Source organism: Dromiciops gliroides, chromosome 3 (genome assembly GCF_019393635.1).
Source record: "Dromiciops gliroides isolate mDroGli1 chromosome 3, mDroGli1.pri, whole genome shotgun sequence".
NCBI classification, from domain to species: Eukaryota; Metazoa; Chordata; class Mammalia; order Microbiotheria; family Microbiotheriidae; genus Dromiciops; species Dromiciops gliroides.
Window position 1 is genome coordinate 621,761,544 of NC_057863.1, and position 25,332 is coordinate 621,786,875.

The following is a 25,332-nucleotide window of genomic DNA, read 5'->3' on the forward strand; positions in this document are numbered from 1 at the left end:
ACACATATTATCCAATTTGGTCCTCACAAAAACTCTCTGAATTTAGTATTAGAGGTCTAATTATTCCCGTTTTACAAATGGGGAAACTGAGGCAAAAGAGAGAGGCTAAGTGATTTTCCCAAGGTCTGTCTTATGGGTTGTAAAGAGAGAAGAGCTGGGGTTGGGTTGGAACCCAGCACTGTTTCTACTAATAATCTCTCAAGTCCTTCCTAGCTCTAAATACTGCGGTTGGATAAATAACCAATGGGTTCTAAGCTCACTTCTCTGCCTGTTTCTTCCCCCTCAGGCCTCAGTGAAATACAGTGCTCCCTGCCCATGGAGAACAGAAGGATATCCCTGCACGAGCTGTCCGAAGCCAGTTTTAGCGAGTGTAAGTTTAGCCTCTCCCTGACGGACCTCTTCATAATCATCTTCTCGGGCGTGGTTGTGTCCATTGCCGCCATCATCTCCAGCTTCTTTCTGGCCACTGTGGTCCAGTGCTTCCAGAGGTGTGCTCCCAATAAAGATACAGAGGATGAGGACGAAGAAGAGGATGACTGACCTGGGAACTCCTAGCACTCTGGTGCGCAAGATCCCAAGCCAGGAGCCCAGCTCAGGGAAAAGAAAGAGAAATGGTGGCTTCTGGGAAGTGTTGTCTGCATCAGGGCAAGGTCAGCATGACCTTTCTCTCTCCTCTAGACCTTGAGGTCTCAGACCCTGTTGTCCTGCCTGGGGGGAGGGGCTTAGAAATCAGCAGAGAGAGAGGGATCCAAGCAAATACGGAAGGAACCATCCCACTGTTGTCCAGCCTCTGAGAAAAGGCATTAAAGGTCAAAGCAAAGCTCCTGCCTGAGAAGGAGGAGGCCCAGCCTGAAATTAGAGGCCTTCGACTAGAATGATGATTTGAGTTCATTCATTTCTCACTGGCCGTGCTGGGGCGGGATTGAAACATGCTCCACCTCTCAAATGACAGCTTGGGGTTGAAGCCCAGAGCCAGACCCACTAGAGAACAATGACTTGGACTTAGGAACACCTGAGACTGAATCCTGCCTCGGACTTACTAACCACAACGGCCTGAGGCAAATCACTGCAACCTCCCCAGCTGGGCCTTGCTTTCTTCATCTGTAAAATGATCACAGCACCTACCTCACAGGGTTGTTGTGAGGGTCAGATGAGAGTACGTTTGTCCAGTGCTTTGCAATTCTAATGCACTTTTAAAATGTTTGATATTATTGTTGTCCCAGTGCTGACTGAGCTGACGGCTCGCTTCAGAATCTAGAGAACCCAGGTGCTAGCCTTGCCTCTGCCTCGAACTGACAAGGGGACTCTACCGTTCAGTGCCCCGGGCAAGTCGATGAGTCTTGGGGCCCGGTGGTGATCTGCACCGGAAGAGAGAGTTATTTCCCAGGAGCTCACAATGATGACAAAATCACAAGCCTGGTTCCGTCGAAAGAAATTATAATTGTTATATTTCTCATTGGAGGCAAGAAGTAAACACATTTTAAAAAAAAAGTAAGCCACTGGAGCCAGTTAATGACTTGAGCTAATGGGCTAGATTATGAAATCTAGCATTTTGAGGGGAGAATAAATGAGCCACTGATCACACCCCAGGGAAAGTAGCTAAGTAGCAGCAGTACCAGCTAATATAGCTTGGGCATGGGAAGAGAAGATGGGAGAGGGGATTGGATGAAGTCGGTGAAACTCTCTCCTCATCTATGAAATTGATTTGTAGAACCAGGGAAATGCAAGGTGACTTAGATTGTGTCGTTCCCCCCCCCCCGAAAAAGGTCCCCTTCCTCTAAAATGCAACCAGTCAGGCAACAATCATTTGTTAAGTGCCTACTCTGTGCCAGGCACTGGGCTAAAAGGCAAAAAAAGACAGTCCCTGCTCTCAAGGAAGTCACTGCCCAGTGGGAGAAACACCACTCAAACAAGAATGTCCAAACAAGGTCTATAAAACTATAATGATCACAAAGGAGATGCTATGAGCATTAAGGGGAGTTGGGAAGGGCTTCTTGTAGGAGGTAAGATTTCAGCAGGCACATCCAGGAAGCCATGAGGTGAGAGGAGGGGAGGGGGACATTCCAGCCCTGGGGGATAGCCAGTGCAAATGCAGAGTCCAGAGGAGTATCTTGTGGGAGGAACAGCAAAGAGGCTAATGTCATTGGATCAAGGACGAATAAGGTATAAGACCAGAAGAGTAGGAAGGAGCTAGGTTATGAGGGCCTATGAATGTCAAACAGACATTTTCCTGTGTTACAGCCATTTTTAAGACCTCACATCATTCTTTTTTTTTCTTTTAGACCTTTATTTTTTTCTAAATTACATGTAAAGATAGTTTTCTACATTCATTTTTATAAGATTTTGATTTCCAAATTTTTCTACCACCCTCCCCCCTCCCAAAGCCAACCAGCAATCTGATATAGGTTATACATTACAATTATGTTAAATGTATTTCCACATTAGTTATGTTGTAATTAAAGAATAAGAACAAAAAAACCACAAGAAAGAAGAAAGAGCAAAATCAATAAAAAAGCAACAACAAAAGTGAAAATAGTATGCTTCAATCTGCATTCAGATTCCACAGTTCTTTTTTCTGGATGTGGAGAGCATTTTCTATCATGAGTCCTTTGGAGTTGTCTTGGATCATTGTATTGCTGAGAAGAGCTAAGTCTATCACAGTTGATCATCACACAATGTTGTTTATACTGTGTATAATGTTCTCTTGGTTCTGCTCATTTCACTTGGCATCAATTCATGTAAGTCTTTCCGGGTTTTTCTGAAATCCATCTGCTTATCATTTCTTATAGCACAATAATATTCCATTACATTCATGTACCACAACTTGTTTAGCCATTCTCCAAGTGATGGGTATCCCCTCAGTTTCCAATTCTTTGCCACTGCAAAAAGAGCTGCTATAAATATTTTTGTACATGTGGGTCCTTTTCCCTTTTTTATGATCACTTTGGGATATAGAACTAGTAGTGGTATTGTTGGGTCAAAGGGTATGTACAGTTTTATATCCTTTTGGGCATGTTTCCAAATTGCTCGGATGGATCAGTTCACAATTCCACCCACGGTGCATTAGTGTTCCAATTTTCCCATATTTCCTCCAACATTTATCATTTTCCCTTTTTGTCATATTAGCCAATTGGATAGGTGTGAGGTGGTACCTCAGAGTAGTTTTAATTTGCATTTCTGTAATCTGTAGTGATTGAAAACACTTTTTCATATAACTATAGATAGCTTTGTTTCTTCATCTGAAAACTGCTTGTTCATATCCTTTGACCATTTCTCAATTGGGGAATAACTTGTATCCTTATATATTTGATTCAGTTCTCCATATATTTTAGAAGTGAGGCCTTTATCAGAGACACTGGCTGTAAAAATCATTTGCCTCATATCATTCTTGACCACTTTCCCCCTTGCTTCACAAATTTTTCCCAACAATCAAGATTCCAACACCCTCAAGTTTCACAAAATCACACGTCCTCTTGTGTTTCGATACTGGAACTTTCTCCAAAAACCACCTCACCCATGGCTATCCAGAAGAATGGAAGCTTCTTTGGAAAAGTAGAGATCATGATGGTATTTTCTTTTATGGGACATGATTTCCACCTTTCAAAAGAGGATGTGAAAAACTGAACTAGTTTTTCCCAGGTTTATTAGGGAAGAAAATTATTTCAATGAAGTTATTCTGTTACAAGGGACAGGCGTTAGAGTAGCCACCAAGAGCTGGAAGTTCTTTGTAGCTTTTCTATTTTCAGCTTTCGATTATGCTCCATCTTATATTTTTCTTTCTTCCTTGGTTCTCTGTCCTTTCTGTCTTCCACCTACATCCTTCTCTACCCGATTCTCTAATCATAATTATGGAATTTTTAGTTTATTTTAAATATTTTATTCATGCCCTTTATCTTGACATCATAGTTATTTCCAACCCCTCCTCACCCCTTGTAGGTGCAACACTTTCCTGTGATAAAACCAATCAAGCAAAAATTATTTGATACAACCATATAATTTTAAAGAAAGGACTTTCTTGATCACCTCTGGTCCATCTTCCTCAGTTTGGATCAGTGAGTTGGAATGAATTGTTCCAGTTCATACAGCTTATGAATAGTGACAAATTTGGGACTCAGTGTGGGAGGTGAGGCCAGACAGCAGCTCATTGGAAGAAGATCTGGCGGGTCTGAGTGGATCTCAAGTTCAGTATGTGTCAACAGTGTGATATGGCAGCTGAGAAATTTAATGTAATTTCAAGGAGTTAATCAATTGTGAGGATCAGTTGAGAGAGAAAATGTGCCCAAACACTTTGGGGTCTGTTAAAGGTCTGTGTACATGTCAGTTATTATAAATGTCACCTCCATATGACTTAGTAGGTCATCTTCAAGATTTGCTGTTTGCCAAAAATTTCAGGCACCCTCCTATCAGCATGGATGTAAGCCTCTCGAGACTTGTAGAGTTGGTGCTGGGACGTCAGGTGTGGAATGCCATCGTGGGCCTGCCCGGCATGGCCACTGGCTAGTGACATATTGACAAATTAAAATTGATGATCGGCTATTTCTAAAAAAAAAAATCTCACCAAGAAGTTTTGGAAGAAATATTTATTTCCACTTTCGATTGTAATGTAATTATTTTAAATGTTCATACACAAATAAAGATCATATTTTTATTCCCTTTAAAGAAGTCCTAGCAAGAGAGCATGTAAAAGTCGATTAAGAAGACATTCATGTTCTGTAGTGGAGAGAGGACTGGCCTTGGAGTGAGGAAGGTCTGGGCTCATTTCCTCCTTTCACACATGCCGACTGTGTGACCACTGGGCAAGTCACTTCACCTCTGTTTGACTCAGTTTCCTCAACGATAAATGGGGATAATTACTAGCACCATCATCCATCCACAGGGTTGGTGTGAGGATTGAGAAAATATTTAGAAAGCACTTAGCATGGTGCTTGGCACCCAGTAGATAGTTAATAAATACTTGCTTCCTTCTTCCTCCCTTGCCACCCTACCAATGTCACTGTAACCGAGGCAATTGTCCAAAGCAGGAAAAGCTGTTTTCTCTTGTAGCTAATGGTACCTGATTCTAGCCGGGGATATCTTTGAACTGTATACCCCTTGCATTCCGGTCTATTCATTTCTATCATGTATTCACCGTTGACATGAAGAAAACGACCAGGTGCTGATCTTGGCTGCCTGCTTAATGCTAATTAATTAATAATTCATTAATGTGCCGATTAAAGCCTGAGTAATTGTGAGTTGGAGCAGAAAGTGCGAGACCCACCCTGCTCCAGCTGAGGCTGAGGGAGATGGGCAGGAGCAGTGCCTCCTACTGGAGGTCACAGACATTGGGGGGCCACTTTGCCATGATATTCCCAAACAGCTGGAGAAGCCAATAGCTTAAGTTGAATCAAAAGCCCATAGACAAGATTACAAAGAAGTTCTTTGAGGCAAATGCAAGCTGAGGACCCAGAAAATTCAATTCAGTTCCATAAATATGGATCTGGGGGTATGGTTTGTCCCACATAAAGGTGGAATCAGAGAAACTCTAGAACAAAACAGAAGAAATGAAGCCTAGTTTTGTTCTAAAAAACTTGTCAGGTGGAATAGTATTTGGGGGAAAGGTATGATTTCATCCGAATAATGTATAGAGAAAAATAGCTCGGCATCTCAGGTCTCTCATCGGGGCCCCACTGAAGTGACTGGCATCACCAGACCCCACGGCACGCAATTAGGATCGGCCCCTTCCTCCATTTCCACTCTTCTTTCCCTTGACTCTCTTATAGGCACTCCCTCCAGCTATGCTGGCCTAATTGCTATTCCTTACAGGTGATGCCATCTTCCATCCCTGGTGCTTAGTGCAGGGCCTGGCACATGGTAATGACCTGACAAATGCTTGTTGACTGGCTCATTGATTTGGGGAAACGATGTCCCTAGCAATCAGCTCAGAAGGTAGCCCTCTGTAGCGCTGACGTTCTGTGTCCTAAATCCCCTCCTAGCTCTGACACTGGTTGTTCTCAGCCCCTCCTAGCTCTGACACTGTGTTCTCTGGCCCCTCCCAGCTCTGACATTCTGGGTCTCAGGTTCCTCCCAGTTCTGACGTTCTGGGTTCTAAGGCCCCTCCTTTTTCTGATATATTTTAAGTCCCTTCCCAGCTCTGACATAGTGTTCTAAGGGCCTCTCAGTTTTGACATGCTGGGTTCTAAGTTCCCTCCCAGTTCTGACATCCTGGGTTCTAAGGCCCCTCCTACCTCTAACATCTTGGGTTCTAAGATCCCCTCCATTTCTGATACCCTGTGATTCCTGTGACTTTAGGCAGTAATTGCTCCTTGACCCTATCTCTTTGTGAACTTATTTCATGTCCCAGGACTGGCCCAAACAGGCCCTGATTTCAGATGTCAAAATCACTTGGAACATTGCAATCTCCAAGGGAGAGAAATGCCTCAGTCTCATGGAAATGAATGATGTGGGGAATCCCAGAAGCATGGGCATATATTTCCTTCTTCATTTGGTTGAGAAGATACCACACGGTCTTGGCAGCAGCCAATGAAAGGAAACATGGGGCATGCCATGTGTGCTTCAGAGAAGCACAGAGCATAGGAACGTTTGACAAACATTTGTCCAGTGTGTAGAGTGTGCAGAGCCCAGGGGGGAGTGATGCAATGCCTGGTTCCTGTCCTTATGAAGTTTATAGTCTGTAATTTTATTTTATATTTATTTTTTTGCGGGGCAATGGGGGTTGAGTGACTTGTCCAGGGTCACACAGCTAGTAAGTGTCAAGTGTCTGAGGCTGGGTTTGAACTCAGTTCCTCCTGAATCCAGGGCTGGTGCTTTATCCACTGTGCCACCTAGCTGCCCCCCTGAAGCTTATAGTCCATAGAGTCCATGTGCCCAACTTTTCCAGCCACACTCTTTCTCCCATGCATACGTCATCCTACACAGTCAGCCTGGGTAGCCCTTTGCCTCCCTGTTCATAGGCTGTTATAGCAGCATGGGACAACCAGAGCTTAGTGGAAGAATTAGACCAGCTATTAAGTGCTGAGAATAACAGGCTTTTATTTGGTGTATTTAAGGGAAGGTTTTGAGGTTTAGTTGGAGATATCAAGGTTGGGGTGGGATAGAGGAGGCTGGGAAGAAGAGCAAGACAGCGCTGTCCCCCACCTACAGACTGAGGCAGCAGCTGACCCCTCCACCAGTCAGTCACTAAGCATTTATTAAGTGCCTGGCATGGTGTGCTGAGGATACAAAGAAAGGCCAAAACAGTCCCTTCTCTCAAGAAGATCCCATGCCAACAGGAATGTTGCAACTCTTCATGACCTGATTTGGGGTTTTCTTGGCAAAGCTACTGGAGTGGTTGCCGTTTCCTTCTCCAGCCCATTTTACAGATAGGAAACTGAGGCAAACAGGGTGAAGTGACTTGCCTAGGGTCACACAGCTAGTAAGTGTCTGAGGCCAGATTTGAACTCAGGTCTTCCTGGCTCCAGATCCAGCACTCTCTTCACTGTGCCACCTAGCTGTCCTCCAATACGGGTGACAACATCTAAATAACATGAGACATACAAGATACAGAGAAGATAGAATGGAATCTGAGAAGGGAAGCACTAGCTGTTATGGAGGAGGGAAACAAGAGAGGCTTCCTGTAGAAAGTGGGATTGATCTGAACCTAGAAGGAAGCCAAAGGAACTAAAAGGTAAAGGATAGAAAATTCTTAGAGGAGGCAGTTAGGTGGCTCAGTAGATAGAACACTGGGCTTAGAGTCAGGAAGACTTGAGTTCAAATTTGGCTTTAGATACTTACTGGTTTTGTGACCCTAGGCAAGTCACTTCACCCTGCTTGCCTCAGTTTCCTCATCTGTCAAATGAGCTGGAAAAGGAAATGGCAAACCACTCCAGTATCTTTGACAAGAAAACCCCATGGACGGTATTGGCACCACAAGGGCACGATAAGTCGAACACGACCAAACAACAACAATAACAAGAGAACATGGCCAATAAAGGCCATGGATTTGGGAGATGGGTTGTTGTGTTGTGTTGGAGGATCTGCAAGTTGGTCATTATAGCTGGATCATAGTGTGTGGAGGGGAAGAAAGTGTAAGGAGACTGGGAAGGTAGGAAGGGGCCAAGTAGAGCATTAGATGCCAGATATAGGGCCTTCTATTTGATCATGAAGGTAATAGGGAGCCACAGATCTCACTGAGCTGACATAGTAAGACCTGGGCTTTAGGAAGATCTCTTTGGCAACTCAGCAGAGGGTGGATTACACCAAGGAGTCTTGAGGCAGGGTGACCAGTGCTGACAGAAGGCTATTGCAGTGGACAAAGAGGTGAGACTGGCAGCTCTGAAGATGGAGAGAAGGGTATGTATGTGAGAGATGTTTTGAAGGTAGACATGATGAGGTTTGGATATATAGAATGAGTGTGAGTGAAGAGTCGAGGATGACATCTTGGTTATGAGCCTGGATAACTGGGAAGATTGTGGTGAAATTCAGAAGATGGGAAGGTTTGTTTGGTTGGTTTTGTGAGGAGGGAAGATGTTATGAGTTTGTACATGGCCAGTGTTTCTTTTTATATTGCATTGTCTTGTACTGACACTTCAAATCAACACTAACAAGCATGACCTTCTGGTTGTGGAGGGAGATGACCCATTCTCTTAAACAAGTCTCCTCGCCTTCACTGCCCTCATTTTCCTCATTTGAAAAAATCCTAGGGTGGAAGGATCATAGAGAAGGAAGGATTATAGAGAAGTCGTCTCTTATTTGAAAAATGAGGAAACTGAGTCCAGGGAGATAAAATAATTTGCCCAAGGTCATGCATGTAGCAAGTAGCCAATATCCAAAGCCTCTGACTTCAAATTCAGATTTCAGCCTGTGGTTTTTTTTTTTTTTTTTTGGTCTTCCAAACCTCTCCTCCCACATCCAACCTATAATGACTTATATTTAATAAATAATTAAGCAAGATAAGATGTCAGATGCTGTATATAGTTGACTCTCCACAGATGCAGACAAATATGCTTGCATGCTGCTGTTGGCTAGGTAATTATCTTGACCAAGAGGAATGACACCCTTTGAGCAGGCATATCCCTCGGTAAGCCTCCTGACTCTGGGGTCAAAGATCAGGAGCCAAATCGAAAGTGGAGCAATTTCTTAGCATACTAAAGAAGACTGCTATCACTGAAGAGCAGCTTTAACTTCCTGGGGCACAGATTTGGTTTTTATAACCTTTTAAGCCCAGTTAGAATACACAGTCAATCAGCAGACTTCTGTGGCAAGTTCAGTAAATTATTTCACAGGAAAGGGAGCATTCGAAAAAGAGCCAACAGAGAAGAAGGAGAGGATTTGGGATGAAACGGACTGGATTTATTGTAAGAAAACATCCTCTGTTCAAAGGCAGCAGACTAGAAGTGACTAAATACTGTTACAATTATGAAAGAAGTCTTTCACTTCTGGGGGGTCTCAATCAGAACAAGTCGTTACAATAGTGGAGGAAACTATCTGCTCTAGGATGTCTTTGCATGGTTTGTTACATTTTATTTCTCCAACTGGAGACTACTAGGCTACTAGGAGATTTAGGGATTAGTCAAAGTATCAAGATATTGCAAAATAACTGTGATTCCTGTTTTCCCCCCATACTGCTTTTAAGCTCTTTTTTTTTTTGAGGGGGGAGTACATTATTCAGCAGAGAACTGGTAAGCAAATTAGCAGCATATAATACTAAGAAAACAAAATAGAATGAAGCAAATGCCAAGTCTTCGTAAGCCTGCTGGTCTCCTAAATGCTAGAAGTCTCCCCCAGACATAGGATTGCTCCTAATCCAGGGGTTCTAGGAAATGTATATCTTGAGACCTTGCTTGAGTTTGGAAAAGGAGCATACAACAGTAGATATTCTTTGGGAGCATTGACTCATAAATTCAGCAGGGTCAATCATCAAATAAAGACTGAGCACTTATATTGTATATATCGTATATTTATTTAGCTTTGAACAACTAGATAACACCACAGTGCACAGAGTACCAGGCCTAGAGTCAGGAAAACTCATCTTCCTGAGTTCAAATCCGGCCTCAGATACTTCCTAGCTGTGTGACCCTGGACAAGTCACTTAACTCTGCTTCAGTTTCCTCATCTGTAAAATGAGCCGGAGAAGGAAATGGAAAACTACTACAGTATCTTTGCCAAGATACTATTCCAAATGGGGTCACAAAGAGTTGGACACAACAAAAACAACTCACTAACAAGGAACATATTGTATTGCCTTGGTAGAATGTAATCGGGGCAGCTAGGTGGCGCAGTGGATAGAGCACCAGCCCTGGAGTCAGGAGGACCTGAGTTCAAATTCAGCCTCAGACACTTAACACTTACTAGCTGTATGACCCTGGGCAAGTCACTTAACCCCAATTGCCTCTAAAAAAAATGTAATCAAGGACTTGTCTCCCTTTTGTGCCTATATTTCCAGGGCCTAGCACACAGTAGGCCCCAAACAACCTTGGCATTATCTGACCTTCAGCTTTGTCCTCTGTTGTGTCCCTTGTCATTTCCTCTTGCTAACCCCAACCAAGTACACAAGAGAATGGGGAGGGGAGTAGAGTAAGTGAAAGGGGAGCTTCTCAGGCAGAAACTATCCTAGCTGGGACACCCTGATGTCCAGGACCTCTTAGAAGCAACAAGGTAGTGCAGTTGATTGAGTCATGGACCTGGAGTCAGGAAGACCTGAGTTCAAATCCAGCCTCAGATGTTGCCCCCCCCGTGCCTCAGTTTCCTCAACTGCAAAATGGGAAGAACAACAACAACAATAATAATGATAGCACCTACCTATCAGGGTTTTTGTGAAGTTCAAATGAAATGCTATTTAGAAAGCACTTAGGAAACAGTACTGGTCCCATACTAGACTTCCCATTTAATGGAGGGAGGTGGGGAAAGATATGGTCCTTATCCTCAGGGAGCCTGAGGAATAATGTTAGCTCCCATTTAATGCAGGCTTTAAGGTTTATAAAGCACTTTTTCTATTTTTTTCCATTTCCTTCTCACAGAACAAACCTTTGAGGAAGGTGCTATTATTATCCTCAATTTACAGAGGAGAAAACTGATGGTCAGAGAGGTTAATTATTTGTCCTGGGTCACATAATCAGAAACTGAAGTAGGATTGAACCAGATCTCCCTGATGCCAAGTCCAGGCCTCAGACCATTAGGAGCCACCTCTGGCAAAGTGACAAGAGGACAAGGACCTCAGAGGTCACCCAGTCCAATCCCCATCACTGTACAGGTAAGGAAACTGAATATCACACAACTACTGTCAGAGGAAGGCTGGACCTCAGACTCCACAGCCTTCCTCATTCCACTTTGTAAATCAAAGAAATGCATAGAGGGAATAGGAGGGGAAGGAGTGTTCCCTGGTGAGATGAGGGCGGAGGCCCTGTGAAATCTGACTGGACCATCCCCCACACTAAATTTTTAGACTATGAGGGGAATAGAACTAAGAATTCAGAGGCAGACAGGGAATGACTTCAGTTTCCAAATGAGGGGGTTGGATTAAATGAACTCTAAGGTCCCTTCCATCCCTAAATCTAGAATCTCAGGATGCTTTGGAAGCCAGAGATACCTTTGCTAAGCCAAGGGACTACAGGTGCAGAGCATTGCCTACAGAATCAGATATTGGTTAGTTTTGCTGAACTCTTTTTTTTTTTTTTGGTGAGGCAATTGGGGTTAAGTGACTTGCCCAGGGTCACACAGCTAGTAAGTGTCAAGTATCTGAGGCCAGATTTAAACTCAGGTCCTTCTGAATCCAGGGCCAATGCTCTCTACCCACTGTGCCACCTAGCTGCCCCTTGCTGAACTCTTAAAAAAAAATACTTTGCTATGAGTAATGGCTGTCTGAGAGGGACATATTGGGAAATGAAGGTACTATTTTTTTTTTAAAGCAAAAGGTATTTTAAAATTTAGAAGCACACAAATAAAACTTGGAGAGCTTGGCAGTTACCCCGAGTGCCCTCTGGTGGTGGCTGGTACACATTACAGGTGGTGGTAAATCTTGTTGGGCAGACTGGTAGTGGAAGAGAGCCAGGAACAGATCCAGGGGATGACCTATAGTGTACCCTGGCTGCCTCATGCGTAAATGGGACTACAGTTATAGTACAGCCTGTGAGTGTTTTGCCCTGTGACAGCTGTCAGAAACAAGATAGAAAATGTTTTCCCACTCTGTCATAGTCACCAGTACAATGTAAGCCCCTTGAAGAACAGGATGAGTTTGGGGTTTTGTATGTCTTCCCCATTGATATTACCTCCGTTTTATGATGTCTAGATCTTGTTTGTATTTACATGGATGTTTGCATAATAATAATAATGATCATTATCATTATAATAGCAACAACAACTAGCATTTATCCAGGACTTTAAGGTTTTCAAAATACAACTATCATATTTGTTCTGCACAGCAAGCTTGGGAGATAGGTGCTATTACTACCCCCATTTTACAGTAGGGGAAAGTGAGGCAGACAGAGGTTAAGTGACTTGCCCAAGTTCACATAGCTAGGAAGTGTCTGAGACCAGATTTAAACTCAGGTATTCCCAACACCAGGCCCAACACTTTATCCCACTGCACCATCTGACTGCCTATTAATAATGTTGGTTGAAGGACTCATTTAACCAGCCCGGATCCATCTCATGCTATTCTTCTGAAGAGCCCCAGGATCCAGACGGTCCCCCGATTTGGAGGCAGGAGTAGGGGGCCAGTTAGTGGTGGCTTTCTTCCACACCCCCTCCCCATCTCCTTTGTGCAGACAACCTTGGCTTGAGCAATGCTAGAGTCCGGAATGATTGCCATTTGGGACCATCTGATCCCCAGGTGTTTCAGTTAATTGCTTGGGCAGGATGCCCTGAAAGGAGGTTTGCTTTCGTCTGCTCTTACACCAAGAAACAGCAGGAACTGGCTGTTCCTAGTCTGTCCTTGCCTCCAACCAGAGGGGTGCAGTGCCTGGGGATGGGGGGACATGGAGGGCGAGTTGAATTTTTGAGTGATGCAATTTCTTAAAGCACTGCTATCTCAAGGATTATGAGCACAGGACATCTTCTCTCAGCTTTCACCTCAACTCCCATCCTCCCATCGTTTCTAAATCTTTGAAAGTGACAAGCTCCTTCATTTGGCATTTAAAGCTCTTCATGGTCCGGTTCTCCCCTCCCTTCCAGGCTTAGTTAACATCATTCCCCTTCCAGAGCTCTTGGCCTACTTACCTTGGATGAACTCAGAATTCCATCCCTCACCTCAGAATCTTTGCAGGGTCCCCCCGCCCCGGGGGGGGGGTGGCCTAGAATGTGCTCCTTTTGGAATTTGTCTTTTGAAATTCTTAGCTTTCTTCAAAGAATAAGATCTGAGATAATGAGTAGATCTGTTATTTCAGTAGTAGAGGAAAATCCCAGGTGAGAAAAGTCCATCTACCAATGCAGCTTGAAACTTTTTTCTATAATTTATAGTCTTGGAAATTTGCCAAGACATGGAGAAAGCAAATGACTCGACTAGGGTCACACAGCCAGGATGGGTAAGAGGCAAGACTTGAATCCAGGTCTTGATGGATCCAAGCATGACCTTTTTGTGCACTCTGCCATGCTATCCCTCCTTCTTTCAGAGTTCCACTCAAATTCAGCTTCCTATGAGAAGCCTTTCCCAGGCCCCTAGTGTGTTGTTATAGCTAAATGGTAGATAGAGCTCTGGATTTGAAGACATGGACCTGAATTCAAATCCTTACTCAGATACTTACCAGCTGTGGGACCTTGGGCAAGTCTCTTAACCTCTATTTCAGTTCCTTCATCTGTAAACTGGGGATAATAATAGTGAATAGAGAAGATCAAATATTTGTAAAACCTTCACAAACCTAAAAGCACGTGTTGTTGATTGTCCTTTGTTCTTGAAGAGGACCGTGACATCGGGAGGTGATGTCATGACTTGTACTGAATTGGATTGAAGTGATGGTGGGATGTGCAAAGTCACTGGCCCCACTCTCTCCCCCAAAGGCATCTGGGTCCATTGGCAAGATATCCATCAGGATGACTGGAGATGACCCCGGATGTTTAAACCAATTAGGGTTGTGACTTGCCCAGAGTCACACAGCTAATAAGTGTCTGAGGGTCAGTGCTATTATTGTTGACATTCTCTCCTAATTCAAATTAATTTGGATTTCTTTATCTATGTACCCCTACCCTTCCAAGAGACTATAACATCTCTAAGGTTGGGGACTGTTTTTCTTTTGGTCTTTTGATCCTGTCGATGAGTATAGTGCCCTTTTTTTGGGGGGGGCAATGAGGGTTAAGTGACTTGCCCAGGGTCACACAGCTAGTAAGTGTCAAGTGTCTGAGGCTGGATTTGCAATGAAACCAAGGTGGCTGATTTTTAAAACATGGTTTAAAATTCCCGAGTAAAGGACTCAGTCTAGGGAGCATGCCAGGTTAGGGAGCCTTCATGGAAAAGACTACTCCTAAATCCCAAATGAACATTCCTTCCATTCCACCTCCCCCCTGCTCTCAACAGATGGCTTCCCCTCCTATTAGAATTTAATTCCATGCAGGTTGACTGTGGGGATTGGAGGAGCCGGCTGCTCTGAAGCAGATTCCCCTCCAGAATCATTGTTTTCCAAATAGGACAGTTATGTAGCTTGGCAAAAGGAGAGTCTCCTTAATTGAAACTATGGGGGGTGGAGCAGGGGCAGGAGCAGGGTGGGGAGGAGAAGCATTTGGGGTTGCAGAGGTTCAGGGTCATTGAGCATGTAGCCATCAGCATCCATCCAGTCCTATAAAATATGAAAGCAGAACACCCTCCCTGGAGACTGAACTGTAGAGCTAGAATGGATCTATCATTCATTCAATCAGTCAATCAAAAAGTATTTAAATGAGTGCCTATGATGTGCCAGGTTCTGTCCTAGGCAATGGAGACACAAATAAGTATGGAACGGGGCAGCTAGGTGGCACAGTGGATAGAACACCTGCCCTGGAGTCAGGAGTACCTGAGTTCAAATCTGGCCTCAGACACTTAACACTTACTAGCTGTGTGACCCTGAGCAATTCACTTAACCCCAATTGCCTCACTTAAAAAAAAAAGTATGAAACAGTCCTTGTACTTGTGAGAATTGGAGTGGCACCCCCTGCTGGAGAGATACTGTAGGGAAGCTCCGCCATGAGGAGAAGGCATGTGAGGACAAGCCATGTGATTTTAGCGTCTGGAACTGACCTTTTCTGGGATTTCAAAGGTTAGCCTGGCATCTGGAAGTTACTTCTGTAGAACCACCTGTGGGACTTTGTCAATCAGGTCTGCCAACCAATTAGCTTGGAGCTGTGTGTGTATAGATGGCCCTGTTTTCTGTTAGAGAGGAGGCTTCTGGGAGGAGGGAGGAAGCGTTGGGGTCTTTTGGGTTCCTGACCTCAGTATGGTGGGTTGGATGCTGGGGTCTCTTAGAAATAGTTAGATCTTTACCTCTCTCTCTCTCCTCACCTACTTCTGATTGCTCTTTAATAAATTCTTAAAAGTCTAAACTCTTGCTAAAGCTTCTAATTTTACTAATTTAAAATTTTCTAATTTTACTCATTAGATTTTAGACATCATAGCTAGAATTTTAGCCCCTTACATACTCAAGGAGCTTATGTTCTACCAGAAAATATGATATGAAAACAGAGAAATATATGCATAGTATAAATTACAAAGTAATCAATCGTGCAACAAGCATTTATTAAGTACTTACTATGAACCAGATGGAGAGCTAGGTGGCACCATAGTGCATAGAGTGCCAGGCATGGAGTCAGTAAGACCTGAGTTCAGATAATGCCTCAGATACTTACTAGCTGTGTGACTCTGGGCAAGTCACTTAACCCCATTTGTCTCAGTTTTCTCCAGTATCCCTGCCAAGAAAACCCCAAATGGGGTCAAAAAGAGTTGGACACAACTAAAAAATAAATAAGACTGAACAACAAATGTACCAGACGCTAAGGCAAGCATTGGGGATGAGAAAAAAAGAAAGAAAAGTAACATATTCCCTATACTGAAGGAACTTTACATCCTATGGAGGAAAGAATGAGAACCCAACTCACATTCTAGGTTCAGGATAGAAAAGTTTCATTCAGGAGCCCAGAGCTTTAGGGTATTAAGGATGAAGAATCAACTCTCTTACCCTTCCCTCCCCCAAATATCAGGCTTTTGGACTCTAAGAAAAACAACTTGTTTTTGTCTCTAGGTGGCCTTGAAAAAGAAGCAGGGCTGCTTGTGTTAGTCTGTGGTTGGCCTTGCAAAGAGAACAGGGAAATCTTCTTTGGGGGATGGGGGGTTTGGTTTGGGATTTTGGGGGTGTAGAATAGGGTGAGGCCAAATTCTGAAAAATATCATGCTATCATAATTACCTCCTTTAAGCCTAGGGCAATAGAATGACCCCTCAGGTCTACTGTGGTTTCCTCCGGGCAATCTCCCATGTCAGGGATATTCTCCTTTCTTGCTTCCCTGACTTCCATCAAGTCTCAAGCAGCCTCTTCTGATCCCCCTTAATGCTAGTGCCTCCCCTCTGTGGATCATCTTCAATTTATCCTGTATATAACTTGCCTGGATATAGTTGTTTGCATGTTGTCTCCCTAATTAGACTGTAAGCTTCTTGAGGGCAGGGATTGTCCTTTGCCTTTCTTTGTATCTCCAGTGCTTAGCACAGAGCCTGGTATTTAATGCTTATTGATCTAACTGCTGCTTTAGGGAGCTTATATGAAATGAAAAGTTAGGAGGACAATCATAGTCATTCCAAGCCCCGGGTTAGGAAAATTTCTAAATCTTTGGCTCTCTCACTTAATTTCCACGGACATTTATCTCTAGTTAACTCCTGGCCTCTTTGTGGTTGTATGACAGACAGACATTGGAAAAGGAAGTTGGGCAAAGGGTAGACCTTTTCTTGGAAGTTGGCTTGGTTCTTGAGGAGTGGATGCAACTGGTGGCATCAGCCCTACTCTATATAGCTTGGCGATACTGTGGCTCCATCATGCTTTCTCATCATTCTCTTGCTAGTTACCTGATTCTTGACATAAGTTCTAAGCCCTCGCTTCTTTCTCTCCTCTGCCATACCCTTAAAATCCCTTTCAGATGAATTCTCATTGCCCTGCCCCCCCAAATGATTGATGAATTATTTCAAGAAATATCCTTATGGAACAAAGATAATTGGTTTTAGGTAGGGGTATGGTAATCAGTGGAACCCACTCCCTCCCTCACAATCATATCATAGATTACAACTAGAAGGTCCCTTAGAGAGATCATAAAGTCTAATTTCCTCATCTTATGGATGAAGAAACTGAGGTCCAGAGATTTCCAAGTGTAAGGGGGGAAAATTCTAGCTAAACTATCTAAAATCTAATGAGTGGTCACCAATAAATTATAAGCTTTAGCAAAAGTATTTAAATGTTTAAGTATTTATTAAAGAGCATTAGGATCAGAGAGAAAGGTAAAAATCTAACTATTTCTAAGAGACCCTATCATCCAACCCACCACGGCAAGGTCAGGAACCAAAAAGAGACAGCACCCCTCCGCCAGCATCTGCTTCCTACTTTGTGTCCTTCTCCCAGAAATGGGAGGCTCCTCAAGTTGATTGGCTGGTAGCCTTGATAGACAGTACCCATGAGCAAACGTCACTTCCTGATGCTAAGGACCTTGACCACATGGCTTACCCTCAGAGGCCTTCTCCTCATGGCCGAGCTTTGCTACAGTAAGTCTCCAACAGGTGGTGTCATTCTAATCGTTATACAAAGTAGTCAGTGGCAGAGGCAGGATTGGAATTCTGGTTCAGCACTCTTCCAAATGTATCCACAGAACCCATCATAGATACTAGCTATGTGACTCTTGGCAAATCATTTTGATCAGTGCCTCGGTTTCCTCAACTGTAAAATGGGGGTAATAATAGTAACTAGCTCCCAGGTTGTTCTGAGGATCAAATGAGATAATATATGTAAAACATTGTGCTTTAGCACTTAGTTGGAGCTTAATAAATGTTTCTTTCCTTCCCTCCCTTCTTTCCTTCCCTTTTACCTCTTTCCTACCTTCCTTCCTTCCTTTTTTCCTTCCCTCCCTCCCTTCATTTTTTCCTCCCCTCCCTCCTTCCCTTCTTCCCTTTTATCTCCCTTCTACTTTCATTTCTTCCTTTCTCCTTTCCTTCCCTTCTTCCCTTTTCCCCCTTTCTACCTTCCCTCCCTCCCTCCTTTTCTTTCTCTACTTTCTACCTTCCTTTTTGCTTTCCTTCCTTTTTGCATTGTTCTTTTCCTCCTTCTTTTCTCTCTTCCTCCTTCTTTTCATGCTGCTGCATTAGGGAGATACAAGTTTTCTTTGGTTTTACACAATACAAAATAAATACAGGGTAATTTAGGGAGGGAGAGAGGACACTAGCAGGTGGGAATCAAGAATGTCTTCCTGGTCAAGGGGAGGCTTGAGCTGAGTCTTGAAAGAAACAAAGTCCTCTAACATGCAGAGATGAGGAAGGAATGCATTCCCCCAGGCATGGGTGAAAGAGGCCAGAGAGGGTGAAGATAGCACCTTCATTCATCCAGAAAACATCCAGCAAGCACAGAGATAAAATGGAACAATTCCTGCCTTCAGGAAGCTCACAGTCTTCTGGGTGAAGACATATAATTTGAGGAAGGAGAAAGAGCACTAATGACCAAGGGGGAAGGAGCAGGAAAGATTTCCCATAGAAGGTGCTGTTATTCAGATGTGTCTGACTCTTCATGACCCCATTTGGGTTTTTCTTGGCAGAGATCCTGGAGGGGTTTGCCATTTCCCTCTCCAGCTCATTTGACAGATGAGGAAACTGAGGCAAACAGGGTAAAGTGTCTTACCCAGGGTTACACCACAGGGTTAGGATCTAAGCCTTGAATCAAACAAGGAATGCTAAGAGGCAGAAGTGAAGAGTACCAGCTCTTGAGTCAGAGGACCTGTGTTCAAATCTCAACTCTAACACTCCCTTTGTGACCTTGGACAAATCACTTCACCTCCCTGGGCCTCTGTTTTCTTTTCTGTAAAATGAGAGGGATTTCGGTAAATGGCCTCTGAGGTTCCTTCCAGCTCCAGATGTCTGATCCCAGGAGCAGACCTAAATGAAGGGAAGAAGGAGTGTATTCCAGGCATGGCATGGCGGCATGGAGATGTAAAGGTAGAGATAGATAGATAGATAGATAGATAGATAGATAGATAGATAGATAGATAGATAGATAGATAGATGGATGGATGGATGGATGGATGGATGGATGGATGGATGGATGGATGGATGGATGGATGGATGGATAGATAGATAGATAGATAGATAGATAGATAGATAGATAGATAGATAGATAGATAGATGGATGGATAGATAGATGGATAGATAGAAATAAAGAGAAATATATCTACAGATATATCTATATAGATATATATGTGATATATACATATATATATGATGCCAAGAGAATTCAAGCCTTCATTTCTAGTATGACATGCCAATACCCATTAAAAAAAACACAACATGGATGAGATGAATGCAGGATAGGCAAGAATGGATGAACATTGTTGGAAGGAATTTCACAATCAATGAAATTACAGATATTTTGGAGTATCCAAGTAAAAGATCTCATCAGCATTCTTCATCTATTTACATTAAGAAATCTATTAAGGTAAACAGGAAGGGGGCAACTAAGTGGCACAATGGATAAAGCACTGGCCCTGGATTCAGGAGGACCTGAGTTCAAATCTGACCTCAGACACTTGACACTTACTAGCTGTGTGATCCTGGGAAAGTCATTTAACCCTCCTTGTCCTGTCCCCCCCCCAAGAAAAGGTAAACAGGAAAAAGAAATCATGAGGGAGGTTAAAAGGTTAAACTGTTTACATTCCTACATGGAAAGATGATACTTCTAAAACATAAGAACTTTCTTAGTATTAGGGCAACTGAAAGGAATAAATTTAGACAGAGGGCACAGGTGGGAATCAATGATGAAGGAATGATATATTTATTTTTATTTTTTTTTGCAGGGCAGTCAGAATGGGGTGGCATGCCCAGGGTCAAGCAGATGGTGAGTAGCTTGTGTCTGAGGCTGGATTTGGGCTCTGGTCCTCCTGGGTCCAGGGCAGGTGCTTTGTCCATTGTGTCACCTAACTGCCACATGATGACATCTTTAAAATAAAATTAAGGGGGGAGAGGATTGCACTGGAAGAAAGGGAAAGGGAGAGGTAGAATAGTACTACATAAATGTAGTTTACTATTAAAAAAAAAAAAAAGATGAGGGGCAGCTAGATGGCACAGTGGATAGAGCACCAGCCCTGGAGTCAGGAGTACCTGAGTTTAAATGTGGCCTCAGACACTTAACATTTACTAGCTGTGTGACCCTAGGCAAGTCACTTAACCCCAATTGCCTCACTAAAAAAAAAAAAAAAAAAAAAAAAAAAAAGATGAGCAGGATGCTATCAGAAAAACCTGGAAAGACACAAGCTGATGCAAACTGAAATGTACTGTATACAAAATAACAGCAATTTTGTAAGATGATATGCTGCGAATGACTTAGTTATCTTCAGCAATACAATGATCCAAGACAACTCTGAAGGACTTATGAAAAATGCAATCTATCTACAGAGAAAGAACTGTTGGTGTCTGAATACAGTTGGAAGTATATTTTGTTGTTGCTGTTAGTTCCTTTTTCTAAAGGTTTTTTTTTTTTGTCTGCTATGTTTTCATGACTTCACATGTATAACTCATATTGAATTGCTTGAATGCTTTAGGGGGGATAGAGAGGAAGAAAGAGAATTTGGAACACAAAGTTTTAAAAATTGATGTTACAATTTGTCTTTACATGTAAGGTGGGGAAAATTCTAAATAAATGAATAAATAAAGATTTTTAAAAATAAATTTATTTATTGTTCCTAAAATTGACCATTTTGGGGGGCGGGGCAATGAGGGTTAAGTGACTTGCCCGGGGTCACACAGCTAGTAAGTGTCAAGTGTCTGAAGTCATATTTGAACTCAAGTCCTCCTGAATCCAGGGCCGGTGCTTTATCTACTGCGCCACCTCACTGACCCTAAAATTTACCATTTTTAAGCTTCTAAGGGTGACCTCCTCATTCTATTCTCCAGAATTTGATGAACAAGGCCATGTGCCCCTAATCTCCCCATCCTCTCTATCCCACCCCTGTCCCTTTAAGCCCCTCCATGATTTAAAAAAAAAATTATTTTTTTGTTTTGTAAATTTTTTTCCCCTCCATGATTTTTAAACCTCAATCACATCAATAGAATGTAAGCTCCTTGAGGGCAGGGCCCTTTTCATTCAGTATTGTACCTTTTTGATATTTTTTTAACTGGTTAAGTATATTTTTATGGAGGTGATTCTTCATTATTACACTATGCTCCAATCCCCCCAACAATTAAATTCAAACAAATGCCTATGTAACAAAACAAAATGTGACTTCTGACCCATCCCCAAAAGTACCAAGAGAGCCACTGGATGGCACCTTGATGGTAACTGCTTTGTATTTGCAGAGTTGGCATTTAAATGTCAGGTGAGTTGAATTAATTGAAATTGTCGGGGCAGCTAGGTGGCTCAGGGGATAGAGCACCAGCCCTGGATTCAGGAGGACCTGAGTTCAAATCTGACCTCAGACTCATGACACTTACTAGCTGTGTGACCCTGGGCAAGTCACTTAACCCCAATTGCCTCACCAAAAAAAAAAAAAAGAAATTGTCACAGAGTCTCCTCCCAGTCATATTCTTTCCAGACTGAATTTCATAGATGAGGAAACTGAGGCTCAGAGAGGTTGAGTAATTTGCCCAAGGTCAGAGTGACCTTGGGCAAGTTACTTAACCTCTCTGAGCCTGTTTCTTCATCTACAAAATGAGGCAATGACCTCTGAGATACCTTCCAGCTCCAAAGTAATGATTGAACAATGATTGATGATACCATCTCTTCATTTGGTTCTCATTCAGTCACCTCAGGCTTCTGGTGCTGCCCATCCCTAAACAATCCCCAGCTCCGGTCCTTCCTCTTTTGGAACTAGGACAGTGATGGCAGTGGGCCAGGGCTTTAGTGGCTCACCAGGCCAGCACGTTTCTGCTAACAAGGGGCACCTTCACACAAATGTATGGGAAAGTCCAAAGATATTTCTAAATAGTCGATTTCTCACATACCCTTGATGATTTTAAAATCCCAATCCAGGCAGAGTCCTAGGTTCCCCCTTGCTCCAAGAACATCATTTTCCCTGCTCCATCCCTCCACCAGACAAGTAAATGAAGACATTTCCACATCAGTTAGAAACTGGAATTAGAGATGTAAAGCTGATCGGGCGGGAAATGGGAAATGCAATTTGATGTTCTATGGCTTATCTGATTTGGGGAGTAGCCATGTCCCCACTTTTCTTAATTGAGAGGTATCCATCCCATAGCTGACTATAGCAAAAACCAAACTTTTGCGCAGGGCCTTTGTGTCTATGTGCGCCTGAATGTCAGGGTGCACATGAAAAGCCTCTGGGAATCTGCCTTTCTCTGAAAGATGCTAAGTTTCTTCATTTGTAAGATGAAGAGGGAAGGGGAGGAGGGGGAGAGACTGGACCAGATGACTTTTTTTTTTTTTTTTAGTGAGGCAATTGGGGTTAAGTGACTTGCCCAGGGTCACACAGCTAGTAAGTGTTAAGTGTCTGAGGCCAGATTTGAACTCAGGTACTCCTGAATCCAGGGCCGGTGCTTTACCACTGCGCCATCTAGCTGTCCCCCCACATGACTTCTAAGGGCTCTTCCTGACTTAAATGGATGATCCTGTGAGTGGTTTCAAAGCTGTGGGTTTCTTGGCCCCTTTAACAGGCAGAAGTGGACAGTTAAATTGTAGGGCAAATCGTCACTGCCACCCCACATCCTAGCATGGAAACCTCTCCACAATCTGGTTTCCAACCAACTTTGTAATCTTATTTTGTATTACTGCCCTTCAAGCATTCTCTGTGCCAGTCAAACTGACCATTGTGGCATTCCCAGAACAGCACTTCTATTTCCCAACTCTGCACCTTTGCCCAAGCAGTTCTCTGTGTCTAGAAGGCATACCCTCACCGCTTCAGTTGCCTACAACCCTCTGTTCCCTTCCAAGAACAGCTCACAAGCCATTTCCTTCACAGGGTCTTGGCTGATTTCTACCCACCCCACTCCCCCCTCAGTGTCCCTCTCCTTCCTCTCTTCTCATTCCTTCTCCCCCCATCTCTGCCTCCCTCTCCCTCCCCTTCTCCCTCTCCCCCCTCCTCTCCCTCCCCATCCTTCCTGAGGCAGCTAGATGGTATGTAGTGGATAGAGTGCTGGGACTGGAGTCAGGAAAATTGATCTTCTCAAGTTCAAATCTGGCCTCAGAAGCAGCTAGGTGGGTGACCCTGGGCAAGTCACTTAACCCTGTTTGCCTCAGGTTCCTCATCTGTAAAAGGAGCTAGATAAAGAAATGGCAAGCCACTCCAGTATCTCTGCCAAGAAAACTCCAAATAGGTTTATGAAGTGTCAGATATGATTGGGAAAAAAATCACTCTGTCCTTCTTCCTCTCCTGTCTGCGCGTCTCGGTCTCTCTTTGTTTCTCTGGGTCTCTATGTCTGTCTATCTCCACCCCCTATGCCCCTCCTCCACCTTTCCCACATTATAAACATGTGGACCTGGTATTTGAGTTCCAGGTCCAAAGAGTTTTAATACAGGAGTCTCAATACTTTGGAACACATTCCTCACATCTAATCAGTCTTATTTCTTGCCAGTTCTTGCCCTATTTGAAATCCTGGATTTTCAAATGAGATTCTTTATCCTCTGTCTAAGCCAGCTATCTGCTCTGCCAAGTTGGCTGAAATGTCAGAGGAACAGGTGGCACCTTCAAATCAGCAGTCAAGTCATTAAATGACCTAGTTATCTTCTTTTTCTTTTTTCTCTTTTAAAGTATATCTTATGTTTCCAATTCACTGGGCTCTAGGAGACAGTGAGGTGTCTTGCCTGGAGCAATAGGTTTGTAACAGCAAATTAGGTGAAAGAAATAGGCTGGAGTCAGATTGAGTAGGAAATTGACAGCCAAGATGTATGTCATGATTGGTAATAGGGAGCCATCGAAAGTCCTGAAGTATAACAGTGATGTAATAAAAGTGATTCTTGGGAAAGATTGGCCTGGTATGAGTGATAGATTAATGGGGTTTAGACTAGATGAACTCTGAGGTATTTTCCCAGTTGGAGCATGTGTAAACTTACATCTTCTGAATCAGTTCACACATCAATCCAACAGGATGATAAATTTAACTGAATTAAAGAAGCTATTGTGAAATTCAATTTATATCACAAGTGTTTCATGCAAACCACAGCCGGCAAAGGCTGAGGAAGCAGGCGATGGCTCTGTTAATAACATAGCTAAATGATCATAATACTGAGGTAGATCTATTCTTGAACATATGTCCCAAAGTTCAGAACAATTGGTTCTCTCCTACAAATCATCCCCCAGCTTCATAGTCTCCTAGAACAGTGAATAATGAATGACATCTTCCAAGTTCTTTGACATTCAGAGCTTAGGGATTTTTCTCTTGTGTAATAGGTAGATTTTCTAAGATTAAAGAGAACAGGGGTAGGCATCCATGGTGTTCCCAGATAGCTTTGGAAAGGAACAACTCATCATCTCCAGGGAAGTTTTAATTTCTTTAGTGAGCTAAGTGATAATGGAAAGGGTTTTTTTTTCTTTTTCATTAATGAGGTATTTATCTATCAATCTAACTATCCATCCATCCACCCCTACATCCATCCACCCATCCATCCATCCACCCATCCATCTTGGAGGCAATCAGGGTTAAGTGATTTGCCCAGGATCACACAGCTAGTAAGTGCCCGAGGCTGGATTTGAACTCAAGTTCTCCTGACTCCAGGCCAGTGCTCTATCCACTGTGCCACCTAACTTCCCCAATGAGATATTTTAAAAATATGGATAAATAATGCAAAGAGAGTGTTTTCTTGATTCCCACCTACCATTGATCATCTTGCTAATATGTTTCTTTCTTATGACCTCCATTTTAAAAGCCTGAGAGAAGGGGCAGCTAGATGGCACAGTGGATAGAGCACCGGCCTTGGAGTCAGGAGTACCTGAGTTCAAATCCAGCCTCAGACACTTGACACTTACTAGCTGTGTGACCCTGGGCAAGTCACTTAACCCCAATCGCCTCACTAAAAAACAAACAAACAAACCTGAGACAAAGTAATGTACTAGACTTCACGGCAGGGAGACCTGGGTTCAAGTCTTCTCTTAGACACTTTCTAACTATGTGACCATGGTCAAATCATGTAAGATAAAATGGTAATAGATTTAGAGCTGAAAGGAAACCCAGAAGCCATCAAGTTCACCCCTCTAAGTCTCAGTTTCCTTTT

General features: G+C 43.2%; 1 protein-coding gene across 1 annotated transcript in view; it reads left to right on the forward strand.

Moving 5' to 3' along the window:
• LRRC38 (leucine rich repeat containing 38) overlaps positions 1 to 2,382 on the forward strand; it is a 44,324-nt gene extending 41,942 nt beyond the window's left edge. Inside the window, exon 2 of the mRNA XM_043995049.1 lies at positions 287 to 2,382. Coding sequence (XP_043850984.1) covers positions 287 to 540 — 254 coding nt within the window. The 3' untranslated portion in view covers positions 541 to 2,382. The remainder of the gene's footprint in view (positions 1 to 286) is intronic.
• Positions 2,383 to 25,332: the final 22,950 nt, after the last annotated feature.